This window comes from Lathyrus oleraceus, chromosome 7 (assembly GCF_024323335.1).
Source record: "Lathyrus oleraceus cultivar Zhongwan6 chromosome 7, CAAS_Psat_ZW6_1.0, whole genome shotgun sequence".
Taxonomy (NCBI): Eukaryota; Viridiplantae; Streptophyta; class Magnoliopsida; order Fabales; family Fabaceae; genus Lathyrus; species Lathyrus oleraceus.
In genome coordinates, this window is record NC_066585.1 from 15,948,200 (window position 1) to 15,968,622 (window position 20,423).

The 20,423-nt window shown below is 38.3% G+C and overlaps 1 protein-coding gene across 1 annotated transcript; it reads left to right on the forward strand.

Annotated features, from left to right (window-relative positions):
• The first annotated feature begins 15,916 nt into the window (after window positions 1-15,916).
• On the forward strand, window positions 15,917-18,307 carry LOC127101740 (uncharacterized). Its single transcript, XM_051039186.1, has 3 exons — window positions 15,917-16,390; window positions 16,436-17,711; window positions 17,853-18,307. Exons 1-3 carry the CDS (start codon window positions 15,917-15,919, stop codon window positions 18,305-18,307), a joined length of 2,205 nt encoding a protein of 734 aa, XP_050895143.1.
• The last annotated feature ends 2,116 nt before the right edge of the window (window positions 18,308-20,423 follow it).

The window sequence follows — 20,423 nt, forward strand, 5'->3', positions numbered from 1 at the left end:
TGTTTGAAATCTTCATCAATGATAGAAAACCACTGCTTGTTTACACATATGTGATTTCTATAACCGGAGTCGAGAAACCATACATCTTTTTGTTTTGAATTGTTAGCTTCAACAAAGGACACAAGCATCACCTCTTCTTCACCAATTTCAGCATAGTTTACATTTTCCTTCCATCTTGGGCATTCATATTGGAAATGTCCTAGTTTGTGACATTTAAAACACTCCACTGTGGATTTGTTTGGAAACTATCTTCCTTTACCTCTGCCTCTGCCTCTGCCTCTACCCCAACCACGACCTCTTCCTCCATTTTGCTCTTCATGTGAAACCTTCAATGCTTGCTCATCTCGAGTGTCTCCTCTATGAAGATTCATTCTTTGTTCATGAACCAAAAGGTTGCTTTGAAGTTCATCTATTGTCAACTCATCCAACTTGTTTGACTCCTCTATTGAGCATACAACATAGTCAAATCTTGAGGTCACTGATCTCAAGAATTTTTCTACAATCATAATCTGTGTCATGTTCTCGCCATAAATCTTCATCTTGTTTACAATTGTAAGCGTCCGAGCAAAGTACTTGTCCATTTTTTATCCTTCTTTCATTTGAAGGACTTCAAATTCCTTCCTCAATGCTTGCAATTGTGCCCTCTTCACCCTGCTCGTCCCCTGGTACTTCTGTTTCATTGAGTCCCAAATGCTCTTTGAACTCCCTTTGTCAAGAATAGTCTCCATGTTGCTTCTTTCAATGGACTGGAAGAGATAGCTTTTCACCTTCAGATCTTTTATTTTATGATCTTCAATCGACTTCCTTTCTGCCTCTGCTGATTGAACTCCATCATCTATTGTAGGAATGCCTGCTTCCACCAAGTGCCAATATTCTTTTGACCTAAGAAAATTCTCCATGAGCATCGCCCAATGATCATAATGACCATCAAACTTAGGTATTGCTGGTTGCACAAAGTTGCTACTTTTAGTTGACATTTCTCACATTGTCTTTAGGAAACTGCAGTTCCTAGTCTCACTCGATCAAGCCCTTTAATAGGGCTCTGATACTAGATTTATTAGAGTTTTATGGAATAGAAAACTGATTTATTGAATGGAATTTGAGGTGGCATATATAACCTTACAAGGAATGACTGAAATGTTCGACTCACGTCTAAAAACGTGGTAGCAACAGTTACAATTGAAATAACTTATATTCTACTTAGTGGAACCTAGAAACTAGGAACTTATTAATTGAATCCAAATAAATAGCAACATAAAACAAATCCTAACAAGTTCAACATCTTACTCGATGCCAATAATTTCTTGGTAGCCAAATCCTCTAAATTCTGAGATAAGTCATTTGCTGCCACAAAATCCAAGGCGTCCAGCTCATTCTTTACATCTGATACACCATTTATCATCAGGGAACTTTCTTTTAAGGTCATCTACATTTTCCCAACACTTTCTCTTGTTTTGGAGAATGCAAGAGGAATGCATGGCATTTTACCGTGAAAAAGAGAAGTTACAAAGTGTAATTTTTGGGCCAAACACACGTCTAATAATTTTCCGCCGTAGAAACAAATATGCCATTATACTTTAGTTCAAAATTAAAATTGTAAATAAATAAACTGAACTTGAGTGAAAGCAAAATCAATTTAGTGTGAATTATAAGTCCTAAATTCAATTTTTAATGACAATATTTGTTTATATTTATATATTAATGTAAGTAAGTTGTTGATATTTATAAACTAATATATTTTAAAAAATAGATGTAAGAACTGCAAACTTTAAAATGAAACACAATTTATGAAAGGGTTCAATTCTCCTTATTTTAATTTTTTTTAATTTTAAGTTTTTGAATAATCTTTTATTTCTTTTTCTATGTAAGTAGACTATTTATTTTATTTTATTTTTAGTTTTCACCAGTATCCGATCCATTAGACCGACTAATCCAGTTCGGGAGTAAGTTTTGGTATCAAGTGGTTTCAGCCCCCTTCCGATTGCAGTTGCGGGGGATCGAACCATGATTCACCTTACTATCATACCCCCAAAAATTTTCTATCTATTTTTATTTGGCTTTTGGTCTCCAATTCATATGCATAGTCCTCTTAACATTCCTTTAGAAATCAATCATTCATCTACATCCAACCATTCATTTTCATTTATTTGCATAAGGTAACATCATTGGTTCAAAAGGTTCATGATTTTAACTAAATTGTCTCAACATTTGGGATATTCATGATTTGATCAGATGGCTATAATTGATGCTTTTATTTTTACTAATGGAACAAGATTTCATGAACTTCAAGTAGATGTTATTGGTCTCATGGACTGTGGTATTGTAGTGCTTACTTACGGATCAAGTTATTCTAGGATTATTGCTTGGAAAGGAAAAAATTGAAGACATTCACACAAAAGTTAATTTTTGGTCAACAAAGTCAACCATGGAAGGTTGAATTTTTGTTGACCAAGTTATGATTTGCTCATTACTACTTTCATTGGAATACATTGTGGCTTCAATTGGATGTTGGTTCTTACATGACAAAAATATTTTATTACTTAAGGTACAAATTACAATCCATATACAAGTCAAAATACCAAGATTCAAATACAAGTTACAAGGTCATTGCAAAATTACAAAGAAATTACATTTTTGATACACTTGACTTTTGGTCAACTATTGACTTTTGGTCAAACAGTTGATCTTTGACCTTTGACTGGCCTTGACTCCTAAATCCACCCTAGACCTATTCATATTCCACCTTTCAAGTCTTCACCATCTTTGCGACCAAATGACTTCAAGTGTAACTGTCATACCTTAAAATTTGCCTGTTAATTTTTATGATAAATTGATTCATGCATGACATTCATTTCACATTTGCATTCATTCATTAGCATACATTCTCATATAAATTATAAATTTTAATTTGTTTATTATGTGATACAGATATAAAAAATAATAATAATTTTGGTTATATGTATGATATAAATAAATTATATATATATATATATATATATAAATAAAATAGTTTTAACTTAGTGATAAATAAAAATAGATTTGAATTTTAATTGTATAATTAAAATTTTAAATTAATTTTATTTGTTAAAGCTCATTAAATTATAATAACTATTTTTTATGATTTAGTGACTCATGTTCCATTTATTCATTATTTATAAATAGTATTTATTTAGTAATTCATGTTTTTTACTTAATAAAAATTATTTATAAGAGTAACATTTTTTTAAAAGCCTATAAATTATAAACTAATTTTGGTTGATATAAGTAAGAATAATTTTGATTTTTTTTTGATGAAAGTAAAAATAGAAATAGGTTTAAATTTTAATTCAATTATGTAACTAAAATTTAAATTAATTTTTATTTAAATTATTCATTATTTATAATAATATTTGTATTTAATAAATATTTAGCAAGGTTAAACCCTAACTCTCCTAAAGTATAGGAAGGTTAAACCCTAACTCTCCTAAAGTATAGGAAGGGATCCAAATATTTAGCAAGGTTAAACCCTAACTCTCCTAAAGTATAGGAAGGGATCCAAATATTTAGTAAGGTTAAACCCTAAAGTATAGGAAGGGATCCAAATATTTAGTAAGGTTAAACCCTAATCCACACCATTATAAATACTTCATCTGGCTGCAGCGAGAGGGAGGAGACGAAAAAGAGGAGAGATACAGGAGAAGAAGATACACAAGGCAAGGCAGAAGCAAGAAGATTCACGGGCAGGAAAAAGAGAAGCAACCATAAAGCACTCATAGCCTGAATAAGAACAACACACATACAGTGAGTAAACTAGAAGAATCAAATCCCCAGTAAGTGTTCATTATGGAATTTGCATCCAGCATGATTACCTTGCAATACTCCTTAATTCATGCATGAATAATATTGGTTTAATATATATATTGAGATGATGTATTCATGGTTTGGTGGAGGTTGATATTGCTTTATTCAAGTATGCATCTGTTCTTGATATGTCATAGCATGTTGGAGAAATTCTGTTTGCATGATTAAAGAATTATATCTGTCATTTAATTATTATTATATGAGTGTTCTTTCTAGCATAATTATGTTTATTTCACATGTTGTTATTACATAATAATGATGATGATGATGATATAATGGTGATAATATAAATCCTTGGTTGTCTTTAACATGTATGTGTAAGGTTTGTTTTATCATTATCACTCGCAGTAAAGAGAACTAATACATGAGTAAAATAATATAAGCTTCTTGATTTGTGCATGGCTATTTTTATTATTGCATGATGATTACATATGATCTTATTTTATGTGTGTGGTTTGATATAAGATGAAGTTACAGGTTTGTTGTATTCACATGAAAGAAACAGCATGAGAAAAAAATAAAGTAGCTTGCCGTAAGAGAGAAAGCTGTAACATGCATGGTGGTGTTTTGTCAAAATGGAAAAATCCATGTAGAATTAATATATATTTTAATGAAGGCGAATAAATAACGAATGGATCAACATGGCTCGTTGGTAGCTCCCCCTAACCGCTTTTCAGTGTTTTACTATGTTTACTCCCTTTCCACTATAATTAATTCACCACTATTTTTCTATTATTAAAATAAAACCCATTAATTAATTTTCTAATTAATATATTATATTAGTTATTTAAACTAGGATATAATTTAATCTAATTTATTAATTAAATTTTCATATATCACTTAATTAATTAAAATGAGCTATTTTGAATAATAAAAATCTAATTATATTTTTTTCCCTCTTTTCTTTTAAAATTTCTATCAATTTAGTCTAAGTTTTTCCATAAATTCATAAAAAAAAAGTTTCTATTATTATAGACTAAAAATATTCTTAATTCATTCTTAAATTTAGTTTATTTATTTCATTTGTCATGAACTTTCTATGTAATAGATTTAATTAGGATTTTTTTTTTATTTCTTTCTTTTTAGTTTAATTAGGTTTTATTATTTTGTATGCCCTTTTAATTTTGTACTCGTTAATTAAGATTTAGATATTTTATATCCCCTTTTAAATTATGTACCCCTCATCCCGAAGCCATGTAATAGCGTAGTCTTATTTTCCGCACTTTAAATTTTCCATACTGTGAATATAACTGTCTAGATGTATGCTAATAGGATTGCATGGAAGGATAAATGGTCGAACTTAGATAAATTAATTCAAGATAATATATCATTTCCACACTTGCACCTCTAGGGTAACCCTCTCTTTGTTGCCTTACGATATTACGGTCATGTCCCGCGAATGTGGGGATACCCTTAGCAAAGACCCTTTCGATTAAATCATCATCATCCCTAAACAGATAAGTCATAGTCCCTTCGATCAAAAGGTCAATGTCCCTACAAGATAAATCATAGTCCCTCGAACGTTGCCTTCGAATATATGACCTTGTCCCTCGAACGTTGCCTTCGAATATATGACTTTGTCCCTTGATGACCCTTCGTTGTAGCCTACGATTAAATGATGATCGTCCCTTCGAATGCTAAGGTATCCTTACAAATGTTGCCTTTAATGGCCAATCGACGACCCCACGATGTCCCTTTACATCCAATGATAGGACTACTTACTTCTCAATAGTAATGACAGTTTTACCCTCCTAAGGATAGGAAATACCTATAAAGACCTTGGTTAGGTATAACTCTTAAATGCTTGCTCACAGCTTAAAATACTTTTCACACCTCACACTTTTCAAAACATCTTTTAGAAAACCACCACTTGGTATACATTCGCACCAGAATCATCGTCGAGTTATATTTTTCTAAACATCTTTCAAAATCAAACGAGATAAACACTTTGTATACATTCGTACAAGAATCATTACAAAGTTAAACTCTCCTTTCAAAATATTTTCTAAACACACCACATTTCTCAAACACTTTCTCAAACAAGGAAAACATAAGTGAGTTAAGCAATTAAGAGCCCATGGATAACCATGGATACAAAGGGTGTAACACCTTCCCTTTGTATAATGTACCTCCCGAACTCAAAATCTAATCAAGGTCTTTCCTGTTCTTTTCCGCCTTTTCTTATTGGATAAAAGAAAAGTCGGTGGCGACTCTTGCTATCCGTAACATTGCTTTTCAAAGCAAAAACACAAAGTCAGTTCACCGTATCACAGAACTGGCGACTCTGCTGGGGAATCTTAAAAAGAGAGGTTACCTTAAAGATAAGATCACTTATGTTTTCAAATTGTTTCTTTATCTCATTTTCTTTTAAGGGATTGTTTGGGTATTCTATGCTTGAGTGAAAGATCCTACACCCGGATCTAGTGTACCTTAGGTAAGTAGCAAGAGATCATCACGACTGTCCGGCGTATACTGGAATGGTTAAAATGATGGCTACGGTTAATGTGACACTTTGGATGTCCTGATGTTCCTCATGTTTACTTGAGGAAAAATTTGGCGTCTGTGTGGTGTTATCAAAGCATTAACCAGACCTTTAGAACCCTAATTGACCCATCCTAGCCATTAGAAAGTAGTGAGATAACTGACTTCGGTTCCGACTGGGGTTGGTTGATACTCGATACTACACTCTTTGAGATTGGACTTTAGGGAAATTTTGGTCAACCGCTTGGTGTTGCACTGAAGTGGACTTAAGGAAAGGTCAATGATTTGAGATCCTTCTAGAACCCGGTTACTATTCTAGGACAGGTTGAACCAACCAAACTTCAGTGGGGAGGGTACTTACCTATGGAACTCATGCAAGACTTAAAACCTAGGAATGATTATGGTGTGACTTGTTTGTGCTTGTTACTTACTTGACATCATAACATCATAACATCATAACATCATGACATCATGGCATTGTACTATCCATTTCGAGGACTTAGGAATTTAACTTTGCTCTGTTTTGTAGGGCTATGGCTTCCAGGAAGACCATCCGGATCAATTTTGTAGCGACCTCTCCTCAACTCGAGGATTTAGTGTCAGAACTTCCCGATCATGCTCAGTTCATCAAGAAACATGGTTATCTCCTCAATTTAGTTACCACCGGTTTCGAGGAAGATATGATGAGAGTTCTATTCCAATTCTTCGATCCTAAACATCATTGCTTCACCTTCCCAGATTATCAGTTGGTACCCACATTAGAAGAACTTTCCAGGTTGCTTGGGATACCTATCCTTGATCAAACACCTTTCAGTGGTTTAGAAAAGATTCCGAGGTCTGAAGAGGTTGCCGCGGCTTTACACATGACAAAGTCCGACATTGAAACTAATTGGGTAACAAGAAGTGAAGTTAAGGGTTTACTTGCCAAATTTCTGATAAATAAGGCCCGAGAATTCCTAAAAGCTATGAGTGTCCACGCTTTCGAAGATTTTCTAGCATTACTAATCTATGGTTTGGTGCTATTTCCTAATCCGGATCAATTCATAGACATGAATGTTGTTAAGATATTTCTAACTCATAACCCTGTGCCCATCTTGCTTGGAGACATTTTGCATTCCCTTCACACTCGTACTATGAAAAGGCAAGGGAATCTCATATGCTGCGTACCTTTATTATCTAGGTGGTTTATTTCGCACCTTCCTCAATCAGTCTTGAAGAATGAGCAAAATTTGAAATGGTCTCAAAGGATAATGTCGCTCTCCCATTCAGACATCCATTGGTGTCTCCAACCCAAAGAAAATGTTATCATCATTGACCGTTGTGGAGAATTCTCTAACGTACCACTTCTGGGGATAAGAAGAGGTATTACTTATAATCCTGCTTTAGCCCTACGTCAGTTTGGTTATACTCGAAGAGATGGTCCACATGAAATAATTATCCAAGGCACTGTGTTTGATTATGACAACGATTCTCAAGGTCTCCGTCAAAGGTTTGTACGAGCTTGGGGCATGGTGAAAAGAAGTACTTTAGGACAGAAAAAATCTATTCCTATGGAACCTTATCTCAGATGGGTACGCGCCAGAGCTCGTGAGCTTATCATGCCATATCTTGCAATCGGACCTCTGATTGTTGAACCAAAATTTGAAGGAGGTACCCCTCAGATCATTCCTTATCCAGATATGCCTACCAATGTTGAAGAATTGAAGAAATCTTGGATCCAGTTGAGAGAGGAAAGGGATACTTTTGAAGCTCAGTTCTGTGCTGAAAGGAAGAAAGTATTAGAGCTCACCAGCCAGCTTAATAAGGAACGAAGTCTCAATGCATATCTCCGCCCAAAAAGAAGCCGTCCCTGGGAGACTTGAGCTTTCATTTTTTCTTGTAATGAACATTGATTAAAGAAATTATTAATAAAAGTTCCCCTTTTTGGTGGTTTACACAAAGTTAAATTCCAAAAGTCCTTGAAAACATTTCATACATTGCATAGCATAACATAACATTGCATAACAGGTACTCTAAAGGTTCAATGTTCTCACGGTCTTCCTCTCAAACAGAAAAATGGCCCTCGAACAAACTGTCAAGGATCTCCAGGCTCAGAATGCTCAATTCCAGGAGATGATCTTGAACTTATCCAAGGGGCAGGAGGAACTGAAGACTCTATTGCTCGAGAAGAAGAAAGACAAGAAATCTGTGAGTTACATTAACCCGAGAAGAAGGCTTAAAGGACAGGCTCCAGGAGTCAAGATTGGAATTCCGAAGGATAAAGAAGATGAGACAGAAAATGATTCGGAAGATGAGAATGTTGATCCCTTCAACCCTGAGGACGACTATGAAAATTATGAAAATGAACAGTACTCTCTGAAAGATGATAAGTATAAGTTGCTGGAAGAACGTATGCTAGCTATGGAGGGTCAGAAGGCGCCCGGTCTGGATTTCGAAAGCTTAGGTCTGGTCTCTGATGTGGTCATTCCTCGCAAATTCAAGGTCCCCGCTTTCACTAAGTATGATGGTGCGTCTTGTCCTCAGATGCATCTGAGAGCTTATGTGAGAAAGATCCAGCCGTATACCACTGATAGGAAGCTATGGATCCATTTCTTCCAAGAGAGTCTGTCTGGCACACAGTTAGAGTGGTATTATCAGCTCGAGAGCTCTAACATCCGCACCTGGACTGATTTAGCGACAACTTTCTACAAGCACTACCAGTATAATTCTGAATTAGCGCATACTCGGCTACAACTACAGAATATGACTATGGGCTCTAAAGAAAGCTTCAAAGAATATGCTCAAAAATGGAGAGACTTGGCTGGCAGAGTCAAACCCCCTATGACTGATCGAGAATTAGTGGACATGTTCATGGGTACACTGACTGGCCCATTCTACAGCCATCTATTGGGAAGTTCCTCATCGGATTTCACTGAACTTATATTGACGGGTGAACGTGTTGAAAGCGGCATTCGAAGTGGAAAGATACAGGCGACTACCTCTGCAAGCACCAAAAAATCCTATCAGGGGAAGAATGATTCAAATGCTGTGTACGGTCAAAAGGGTCATAACAAGAAAAATCGTGACCATACTGTTGGAGCAGTTACGATTGCAGCACCGCCATCTCAAAACTTCCAACACAGACAAGACAGGCCAAGAAGGCAATTTACCAAGATTAATATGACTTTAGCACAAGCACTGCAGGGTATGCTAAAAGCAAATTTAATTACCCTCAGAGATCCTCCTGCAAATCCCAACACTACTTCTCCTCGTTATAATCCCAATGCCAGGTGTGCATATCACTCCGATAGCCCCGGGCATGGTACAAACGATTGTTGGTTGTTGAAGAATAAGATTCAGGATATGATCGACGCTGGAGAAATTGAATTTGATCCTCCGGAGACTCCTAATGTCATCACTGCTCCTATGCCTAATCATGACAAGACTGTTAATGTTGTGGATGACAATTCTCACATTACTAATGTAGATGACTTAGCATCTCCTCTCCTGATCATCAAGAAGAATTTATTGCAAGCTGGTTTATTTCCAGGTTGTGCTGAAAATTGCGATCTCTGTATACTCCGACCCAATGATTGCTTGAAGTTGAGGAATGGTATTCAACGGCTGATGGATGATCGTACAATTATCTTTGAAAAGATTCCTAAGGTGGAAAACCCTATTGAAGAAATATTTGTGATTGCTAGGTCCAAAGTTCCAGTGAAGATTACTGCTACTAGAGTGCCTGTGAAGATTACTGCTGAGCCCAAGGTAGCTCCCCTAATTATTACTGCACTTGGCCCAGTACCGTATTCCTCAAGCAAAGCCATTCCGTAGAATTATGGAGGTGATGTTTACATCCACGGCATAAAGCAAGATGATAATTCTGCTAATCCTAATGACGTTGACATTGTTGGGACTAGTAAAATTACTCGAAGTGGAAGGATCTTCTCTCCAGAAATCTCACCTCCCGCCCCTGAAACTCGAGGAAAGGGACCAGTAATCAATCCTTCTCAGTCAAAGACACCAGTCGAAGTTACTACCGAAGATGTTGCCAAGCAGGAAATGGAAGAAATGCTGAAAATCATCCGTAAGAGTGATTTTGATGTGGTAGAACAGCTGGGGCATACTCCGTCTAAAATTTCGATGTTATCCTTGTTGTTATCTTCTGAATCTCATGCCAATGCGTTGATAAAATTCTTGAAGATTGCTCATGTACCTCAGGAGACATCTGTCGATCAGTTTGAAAATTATGTTGCTAACTTGGCTGTTGATAATGGCATAGGCTTTTCTGATGCTGACCTGACACCAGCAGGAAAGAATCACAATAAAGCTCTGCATATCTCCATTGAGTGTAAGGGGATCACCTTATCTCATGTGTTGATCGACAATGGCTCTTATTTGAATGTGCTACCGAAAGTTGTGCTCGATAAGCTTGACTGTAAAAGCATTGAACTGAAACCTAGTGATGTTGTGGTGCATGCTTACGATGGTGCGAAGAGTGTTGTCCATGGTGAAGTGGTTCTCCCTATCAAGATAGGACCTCAAGTCTTCAATACTACCTGTTACGTAATGAACATTCGTCCTGCCTATTCCTGCTTGCTGGGACACCCTTGGATCCATGGGGCAAGTGCTGTAACTTCGTCTCTCTATCAAAAGCTGAGGTATCCAATAGAGGGCAAGATTGTCACTGTGTGTGGAGAAGAAGAGTATATTGTCAGTAGTGTGCATACCTTCAGATACGTCAAGATAGATGGTGAATTCTTTGAGACTCCTTCTCAGTCATTTGAAGTAGTTCCTCCGACCAGTCCTGTCCTTAAGCCAACTTCCCGTGTGCCCAAGGTTATTCGTGCTCCTTCTGTTATGATTTCTCTGAAAGATGCTCAAGCCGTGGTTGAAGATGGTGGTCGTACTGGCTGGGGTCAACTGATCGAGGTACCATACAAGTCTGATAAATTTGGCCTGGGGTTTAGCTCTGAAAAGATAGTCAAAGATCAGATTAGTGCTGTAGAAGATGCTGATAGCGATTGCGACTTGGATAGTTGGATTTTCCCAATAATTGGTGACGGACTCAATAATTGGAAGGCTGAAGACACTATCCCGATTTCCTTTAGTCAGGAGTAATTGTTATTGCTTATTTTAGTGTTTCAAATTTTGTAATTTTTATTATGAACAATTGAACTTCTTAAAGCATTGTGTCTATGCCCAGGGCACAATAGCTAATTTGTTAAGGGTTTTGTCATTTTCATAAGCATATTCACATTCAATAAATCAATGGACTTTTTGCATTCAAATATTGCGCTCTTTATCTTTCCTGTCATCTTTCAAATAAGCTATGTTTTCTTACACACACTCACGTAACAAATTGCAGATCCATATCCACTATGGATCCTGTTGATAATAATTCTGCTACTGTTAATTATGGCTTTAAAAGTCTGATCTACCAAGCCGAGGATGGAAGTGAGGAAGATTGCGAAGTGCCTGGAGAGCTTGCCAGACTGTTACTGCAAGAAGAAAAAACTATACAGCCGCATGAGGAATCAATTGAAATTGTAAATTTGGGTACTGAAGTAGACAAGAAAGAAGTCAAAATAGGAGCAGGCTTGGAAAACAGTGTCAAAGAAAGATTGATTCAGATGTTACATGACTATGTAGAGATTTTTGCTTGGTCTTATGAAGACATGCCAGGACTGGATACTGATATAGTAGTACATCATTTGCCGATGAAGGAAAATTGTCATCCTGTTAAGCAAAAGGTTCGTCGCATGCGTCCTGAAATGTCTGAGAAAATCAAAGCCGAGGTTATGAAACAATTTAATGCAGGTTTTCTAGCTGTTACTTCTTATCTTCAATGGGTTGCTAATGTGGTACCAGTGCCAAAGAAGGATGGTAAGGTGCGAATGTGTGTAGATTACAGAGATTTGAATAAAGCAAGTCCCAAAGATGACTTTCCACTTCCGCACATTGATGTTCTGGTAGATAACACCGCTCAACACAAGGTATTCTCATTCATGGATGGATTCTCAAGTTATAACCAGATTAAGATGGCACCTGAAGACATGGAGAAAACTACGTTTGTGACGCAATGGGGAACTTTCTGTTACAAAGTAATGCCATTCGGTTTAAAGAATGCAGGGGCAACATACCAGCGTGCTATGGTGGTTTTGTTCCATGATATGATCCATCATGAAATAGAGGTATATGTGGATGACATGATAACCAGATCTCATACTGAAGAAGAACATCTCGATCATTTATACAAACTGTTTGAGAGGTTGAAGAAATACAAGTTGAGATTGAACCCGAACAAATGCACCTTTGGAGTAAGATCCGGTAAACTCTTGGGCTTTATTGTCAGTGGTAAAGGAATTGAGGTTGACTCGGCTAAGGTGAGAGCTATTCAAGAAATCCCAGTTCCCCGTACATATAAAGAAGTCAGAGGTTTCTTGGGACGCTTGAATTACATTGCCCGATTTATCTCCCATTTGACTGCTACTTGCAAACCCATCTTCAAATTACTGAGGAAAAATCAAGAGATAATATGGAATGATGAATGTCAAGAAGCTTTTGACAAAATCAAGAAGTATCTCCAAGAACCTCCAATTCTGATGCCACCAGTTGAAGGAAGACCTCTAATCATGTATTTGACCGTGTTAGAAAATTCAATGGGGTGTGTGCTGGGGCAACATGACGAGTCTGGTCGAAAAGAGCATGCAATATACTACCTTAGCAAAAAATTTACCGACTGTGAAACAAGATACTCACTGCTTGAGAAAACTTGTTGTGCTTTGGCTTGGGCTGCTCGCCGACTAAGACAGTATATGTTGAATCATACCACTTTATTGATTTCTAAGATGGATCTTATCAAATATATATTTGAGAAACCTGCTCTCTCCGGAAGAATAGCAAGATGGCAGATGATTTTAACAGAGTATGATATCCAGTATACTACCCAGAAAGCAATCAAAGGAAGCGTGTTAGCTGATCATTTGGCTCATCAAGCAGTTGATGATTACCAATCTATGAATTTTGAGTTCCCTGATGAGGATGTTATGCTTGTTACTGATAATGAAGAACCTAGACCGGATGAAGGACCCGAACTGGGATCCCGATGGACTATGGTTTTTGATGGATCTTCTAATGCATTGGGCAATGGTGTTGGTGTTGTAATTATTTCTCCCAAGGGTTGCCATACGCCTTTCACTGCTAGACTATGTTTTGATTGTACCAATAATATGGCTGAGTATGAAGCATGTATTTTGGGACTCAGAGCTGCTATAGACCTGAGAATCAAGTTTTTGAGTGTGTACGGAGACTCAGCCTTAGTAATCAGTCAGATCAAAGGAGAATGGGACACTAAACATCCGAATCTTATCCCTTATCGAGAGCGGGTGTTGACATTAATCCCATACTTTGAAGAGATTACATTCGAACATATTCCACGAGAAGAGAATCAGTTGGCAGACGCATTGGCTACCATGTCATCTATGTTCAGAGTCAGATGGGACAATGAAGCTCCCATGATCACCATTGAGCGATTAGATGAACCATCATATTGTTATGAACTTAATGCTGATGAAGTAGAAGAGAAACCTTGGTTCCACAAAGTAAAAAGATATTTAGAAACTCAGGAATACCCTGAAGGGGCATCCATCGATGACAGAAAATTTCTGAGGAAGTTCTCCGCTAAATTCTTTTTGAGTAATGGAGTATTATACAAATGTAATCATGATTCGACTATGCTTCACTGTGTGGATAAAAAGGAAGCAGAAAAGATTATGGAAGACATGCATGACGGTATTTTTGGGACTCATTCTAGTGGACATACGATGGCCAAGAAGATTCTGAGATCAGGGTATTATTGGTCTACTGATCGGTCACCATTTTACTTGATTTTCATCATGTTCTCGGCCAAAATTCATCAATGTGGTAACCTTTTATTTTGAGTTTTAGTGTTTGAATTTTAAGTATTTCATAGTTGAGTAAGTTTTATGCTTATTTTGCTTTTGGTGTTAATTTAAGTTTTTAGATGCGTTTGATGTCGTTTCCATGGTATTGTGCATGTTTCAGAAGTAGTTGAAGAGTCGGAAGTGCCAAGGCAACAATGGAAGAGTGAAAGAAAAAGAAATAAAATATAGAAGGAAATTCCTGGAGCCAAACACGGCCCGTGTCTCCTGACACGGCCCGTGCTGCAAGAAGACCTTCTTCCCATACAAAAACCAGGGGGCTGACACGGCCGGCCGTGTTGCTTGGCACGGCCCGTGTCAGCAAGTCTGAAGGAAAATCAAAATTAAAATAATTGAAGAGCCAACACGGGCGGCCGTGTTGCTTGGCACGGCCCGTGTTGGCTAGCGCGCTGAAGTTTTCTGATTTTCTATTTTCACTCATGAAGTGATCCCGTAGGGCAATTTTGACTTTTTGACTTGGCTGTAATGTGTACTACACTATTTAGACCTAATGGAAAGACAGACAGAGGGGGGACGGAAAAAGAGAACGAGAGAATCAAGATTATTGGAGAACGGAGATCATCAAGCGCGGAAGCAATTGAAGATCGAAGCTATCTAATCTCTTGTAATGTCTAATCTTATATTTGTACTTTCTTTGAATATTATGATGAGCTAAACCCCCCAATGCTAGGGGGTGTCCCTGAATTGCTTTTGTAATGAACCTTTTTCCTACAATTTTATGAATGTTTATGTTTTTATGAAATCAATTTGTTATAACACGAGTGTAATGCTTGCCGTATTGGAAAATTAGGTATTGAATTGGAGGTAAAGGAGGTCTGACAAATCCCTTTATCACTATGTGTATAACAACATCGCTAATTTCTCTTAGGAATGAGGATCTAATAGTGATGATGGAAAATTCTTGATATTCATACATGGGATTAATATTCTTTTGAATGGCTAAGGAATTGGGATTTAAAATTGAATGTTAATGGTTTCTGGCTAAGGAATTAGGGGAAACTACTCTTGAGAATCATATTGAATCATTCTAACATAGATGTCATAAAATAAGGATTAAGTTTAATTCAGAGCAATTCATACACCCTGGATCTAGCATGTTTGACTTTTCTGCATTCAAAAATCTCTATTTTTCCTTTATATTTTACAAGCAAATTCACTCTTCACTTACCAACCCAAGGTTATTTTGTTTAATTGAATCATTATCAACACTGATAGTTCCTACGCAGTCCTCGAGATCGATACTCAGGATAATTCCTTTTATTACTACATCGGTAAAATAGTGCACTTGCTATTTTCCCGATCAAGTTTTTGGCGCCGTTGCTGGGGACTGCCAAACTATCAGTTAATAATTATTCAATTGGAATTTTGTTGCTCTGCAACTAAAATTTTACTTTATTTTATTTTATTTGTTTCTTTTCCTTTGCTTATCCTACCAATCATCTAATATTTTTATGCGAGGTAAGGCCTCAGCTGAATTTCTTTTTGACGCAGAACCAGAACGATCGTTGCGAGCACAAATCAGAAAAGCCAGACACGACAGACTGGAAGTGACAGAAGAACCGCTGATAGTTTCTGATTTTGAGAAAGAGGGAACCGTTTCAATTCATTCGGAACACTCTGATTCTGGAAATTCTGATACCGAGCCTGAAACTATGGCAGCTGACCCACCTCCTGTGGAGAGACTATTAGGTGATTACGGGGGAGCAAATGCCCCGCCTGGAAGGATGACAATCGTGAATCAACCAGTCAATGTTGCCCACTTTCAACTTCACCCCTCAACGATACGGCAACTAGAAAGGAGACCTTTCGCAGGAAAAATTAACGAAGATGCCAACAAGCATTTGCAAAGGTTTCTGACTATGACTACGTCGTTAAAGATTGAGGGACATTCTGAGGAAGCTAAGAAGCTGGTCATGTTTCCGTTTACATTGTCAGAAGATGCTGAAGAGTGGTTCTACTCTTTACCTGCTGGAAGCATCACAACTTGGCAACAGATGGAGACAACTTTTCTCAACGAGTACTTTCCGGCCTCTGTGTACATCCGAAAGAGGTACGACATAGTGAATTTTAAACAGAAGGAAGGAGAGTCACTTGGAGATGCGTATAAGAGGTTCAAACGATTGTTGGTTGCATGTCCTACTCATAATATGGATGCAACGAAGCAAATGCAGAATTTTGTAAATGGTCTTCGGCTGAAGACTAAGCAACTCATTGACACAGCAGCTGGTGGCTCAACCAATTTTACAACAGCCACTGGTATTAAAAAGATTATCGAAGCCATTGCAGCCAATGAGCACCTGGAGTTGTATGACCGCAGTGTTAGTCAACCCGAAGGGATAATTGACCTGAAATTGGCAAACCAAGTGGTGAAGATGGAAGATCAAATAGCAGCTGAAGTAGAAAGGAGACTGAAGAAGATGGCTATTGATACCCAAACTGTTGCACAGGTTCAACAGGTTCAACCAACTCACACTAGTAATTGCGAAATTTGTGGAGGACCTCATCTTACCGTACATTGCGTTGCTACCGCACAACAAATTGAGGAGATCAAGTTTCTTAGGCAGAACAACCCTTATTCAAACACATACAATCCGGGTTGGAAAAACCATCCTAATTTCTCATGGAAGGATCAACAAGGAAATGTGCAACAACAACCGCATCAACAACAGTTTCAGCAACAGGTACCAAGAAAAGCTGATTGGGAGCTTGCCATTGAGAAGATGGCCGCTCAAAGCTCTAAATTTCAAGAAGAGACTCGGAGTAATTTAAAGAACACAAGTGCTTCAATTAAGAATCTTGAAATCCAGATGAGTCAGATAGCCCAACAACTAGCGGGCTCTCCACAACAGGGAGTTTTACCAAGTTCTACGGTTACTAATCCAAGAGAAAATTATCATGTGAATGCGGTGACCACCAGGAACGGTAAGTCAAAAGAAATACCTGAGAAGAATTCTGAAGAAGAAGACCTATTGCTTGAAGTTGATCTAGAGATAAAAGAAAATGAGGTTGCAAATAAAGAGGTCACTCATGATGAACGAGTGGTTAAAGATAAAGTGATTGATCAAAAACCGGCCGTCAAACTGCCATTCCCAACAAGAAATAAGAAGAAAGGGCAGCATGAGAAAAACTTTGAGAAGTTCTTGGAAATGTTTAAAAAGCTTGAGCTAAACATTCCTTTCTTGGAGGCGCTTGAGCAAATGCCTACCTACGCAAAGTTCATGAAAGACATCATCTCGAAGAAGCGGACCATAGAAACTAACCCGATTATTCTAACGGAAACTTGTAATGCCATTTTGCAGGGTATGAAGGTTCCGGTGAAAAAGAAGGATCGAGGTTCTCTGACCATTCCGTGTGCCATTGGAGATAGATCCTTCAAGAAAGCTCTAATTGATTTGGGAGCGAGTGTAAGTCTGATGCCGCTGTCTATCTATAAGAAGTTGGGGATAGGTAAAATTCAAGATACGAGAATGACACTCCAGTTTGCTGACCGCTCTGTGAAGAGACCCTATGGGATAGTAGAAGACGTGCTAGTAAAGATCGACAAGTTTGTGTTTCCGGTGGATTTTGTCATTTTGGAAATGCCGGAAGATGAAGAGATACCAATCATTTTGGGGAGACCATTTTTAGAGACCGGGAGATGTTTGATCGACATGGAAGAAGGCACGATGACTTTGAAAGTGTATGATGAAGAGTTAAAAATTGATGTGCGAAACACCATGGAGTACAAGGATGATGTTGCCACTAGTCAACATATTGAGATAATTGATCAAATATGTGAGAAGAAAAATTGCTTGACAACACAAAAATCACCTTTGGAAAGAGTGTTGAGTTTATCAATTTTTAACGAAGAGGAAATAGTTGACGAGAAAGATATGGAAGTAGTAGCCATGATGGAAGCATCACCACCTTTCAAAGGTTATCGACACAACCGGTGGGAAGATTTAAGGCAGCCCTTAGTGGAAGAAAAGAAAGATGAACAAAAGAAGGGGACCGAATTGAAACAACTACCGGAAAGCCTCAAATATGTATTCCTAGACACATAGAGTAAGTGCCTGGCCATCATAAGTTCACATCTAGAAGTTCTTCAGGAAAATAAGCTTGTCAAAGTTTAAATAAACATAAGAGTGCTATTGGCTGGTCTATTGAAGATTTGAAGGGAATAAACCCTACAATATGCATGCACAAAATTCTCATGGAAGATGATCACAAGCCGGTTGTCCAACCTCAACAACGACTTAACCCAGCAATGAAGGAAGTAGTCAGAAAAGAGGTGCAACACGGCTGGCCGTGTGAGTTAGCACGGGCCGTGTTGCTCAATATTCAGAAGCCAATACATTTTCCAGAGGAGCAACACGGGCAACCGTGTGTGCCAACACGGGCCGTGTTGCATGCTTACATTTTTCCCATACATTTTCCAGGGGTGCAACACGGCCGGCCGTGTGGTCTAGCACGGGCCGTGTTGCAGTGCGTAACTCAGAATTTTTTTTTAAATTTAGAGACGTTGGAGTGGGGCCCACATGTTTTTAAATACCTTTTACCTCTCCCTCACTCACTTTTCAGCCACTTCATCTCCTCCAACCCTATTTTTCTCTCAAACCTCTCTAACTCCATAACCACCTTCACTTTAAACCTCAACCTTTATCATCATCCAACCAATTTTTTTCAAAGTCCCTTCACAAAAGTTGGGCCGTTTCTCGCACTCTACACCGTGACGGTATTATTTTTCTCTATCTCCACTATTTTTTTTCCGCTAACTTTTCAGGTGACCATTATGCCCCCGAAAAGAGCCGACCGAGGAAAGGCCGTGGTAGAGACCTCAAGACCGAGACAAAGGTCCCGGAGGATGCCAAATGCACACGGAATCATTTTTGAGGAGGATGATCATGTTGAAAGGTACAAGACACACCTTAAAAGGAAGCTTGTACCTACAAGGTATGTTTGTGATGATACTATGAGTGCTTTAGGAATTCTAGATGATGTATCCCAAATGTTCCACAATTTAGGTATTTTTGAATTTATGCATGCTGATGTGCCTACCTATGAACGCATCACTCTAGAGTTCCTAAGCACTATTAAATTTAAATTGGAAAAAAATTGGACTGGTCATGTCTATGAATATTTTGGTACTATGAGTTTCCGACTTTATAATGAAGATTACTCGATGTCGGTTATTCAGCTTGGGCAATGCCTCCGGTTACCATTGGTAGGATCCGGGGCAGCGCCAAATGACTTTTCTGCAGGTTCCTTTTGGTCCTCTATTACAGGTTTACCACAGTACGAACCCCAGAGTGCAAAGGCATCATGGATTCAAAACCCGTGCTTCCGATATGCTCAAAAAGGGTTAGCATTCACCTTGTTTGGACGAGGAGATAGTACAGGTGTAGCGGCAAAGCGGGAGTTATATTTGATGCATGCCATGGTTAATGAGGAACTAGTGAATGTGGCGGCATTCGCCGCGGACCATTTAGGTACCATGGGGCGTGCCAGCTCAGGAGCCATTTCTATGGGAGGTATGATAACACAAATTGCTGACTGGTGTGGTTGTAGGCCGGTGTTGGACGGAGAAACCCCGATGCAGGCGTTGGGTAAGCTTGACCTCAATGCCCTGTGTACGCAAGGCATGCTCGAACAAAGCCGTCATGGGTATGTGTTGGTAAGCCGAACACGTCGGCTGTTCCGCTTACCGAACACTGATAAAACTAATGTTGATAACAATGAGAATTGGTTGTATACCTCTGTTGACCCCGAAGAGGCGGGAGAAGATGAATTTCTTGCAGGTGATACGAGGGAGGAAGATGCACCGGCAAGGGAGAGGGCTGTTCCTCACCCTCACACCTCTCACCACAGAGGTATGGGAGCCTCCTCTGCTGGATGGACACCCATGGACATGGATCAGTTCTGTGTTGAGCAGGCTCGCCAGGGAGCGGAGATTGATCGGATCGTGACAGAGCAGCTCCGTCAAGGGGCTGCCATTGATGATATTCAAAGGATGATGCAACATATGATGTTGCAATTTCCACAGCACCCTCCTCCGCAGTAGGCACTGTAAGTCCCTCTTGCATTTGGGTTTAAACATTGGGGTCAATGTTTAGTTCAAGTGTGGGGGGGTTCCTTTCATTGTTTTAATTTATTTTCCGTTTTGGTTTTTCATTTTTTCTT

Excerpts from the sequence above, each read along its gene's own strand:
- LOC127101740 (XM_051039186.1), top strand. The coding sequence starts at position 15,917 with ATGGCAGCTGACCCACCTCCTGTGGAGAGACTATTAGGTGATTACGGG. Across the intron at positions 16,391-16,435 it reads AGAGGTTCAAACGATTGTTG|AATTTTGTAAATGGTCTTCG; the intron begins GTTGCATGTCCT and ends AAGCAAATGCAG. Across the intron at positions 17,712-17,852 it reads CTATAAGAAGTTGGGGATAG|ATGAAGAGATACCAATCATT; the intron begins GTAAAATTCAAG and ends AAATGCCGGAAG.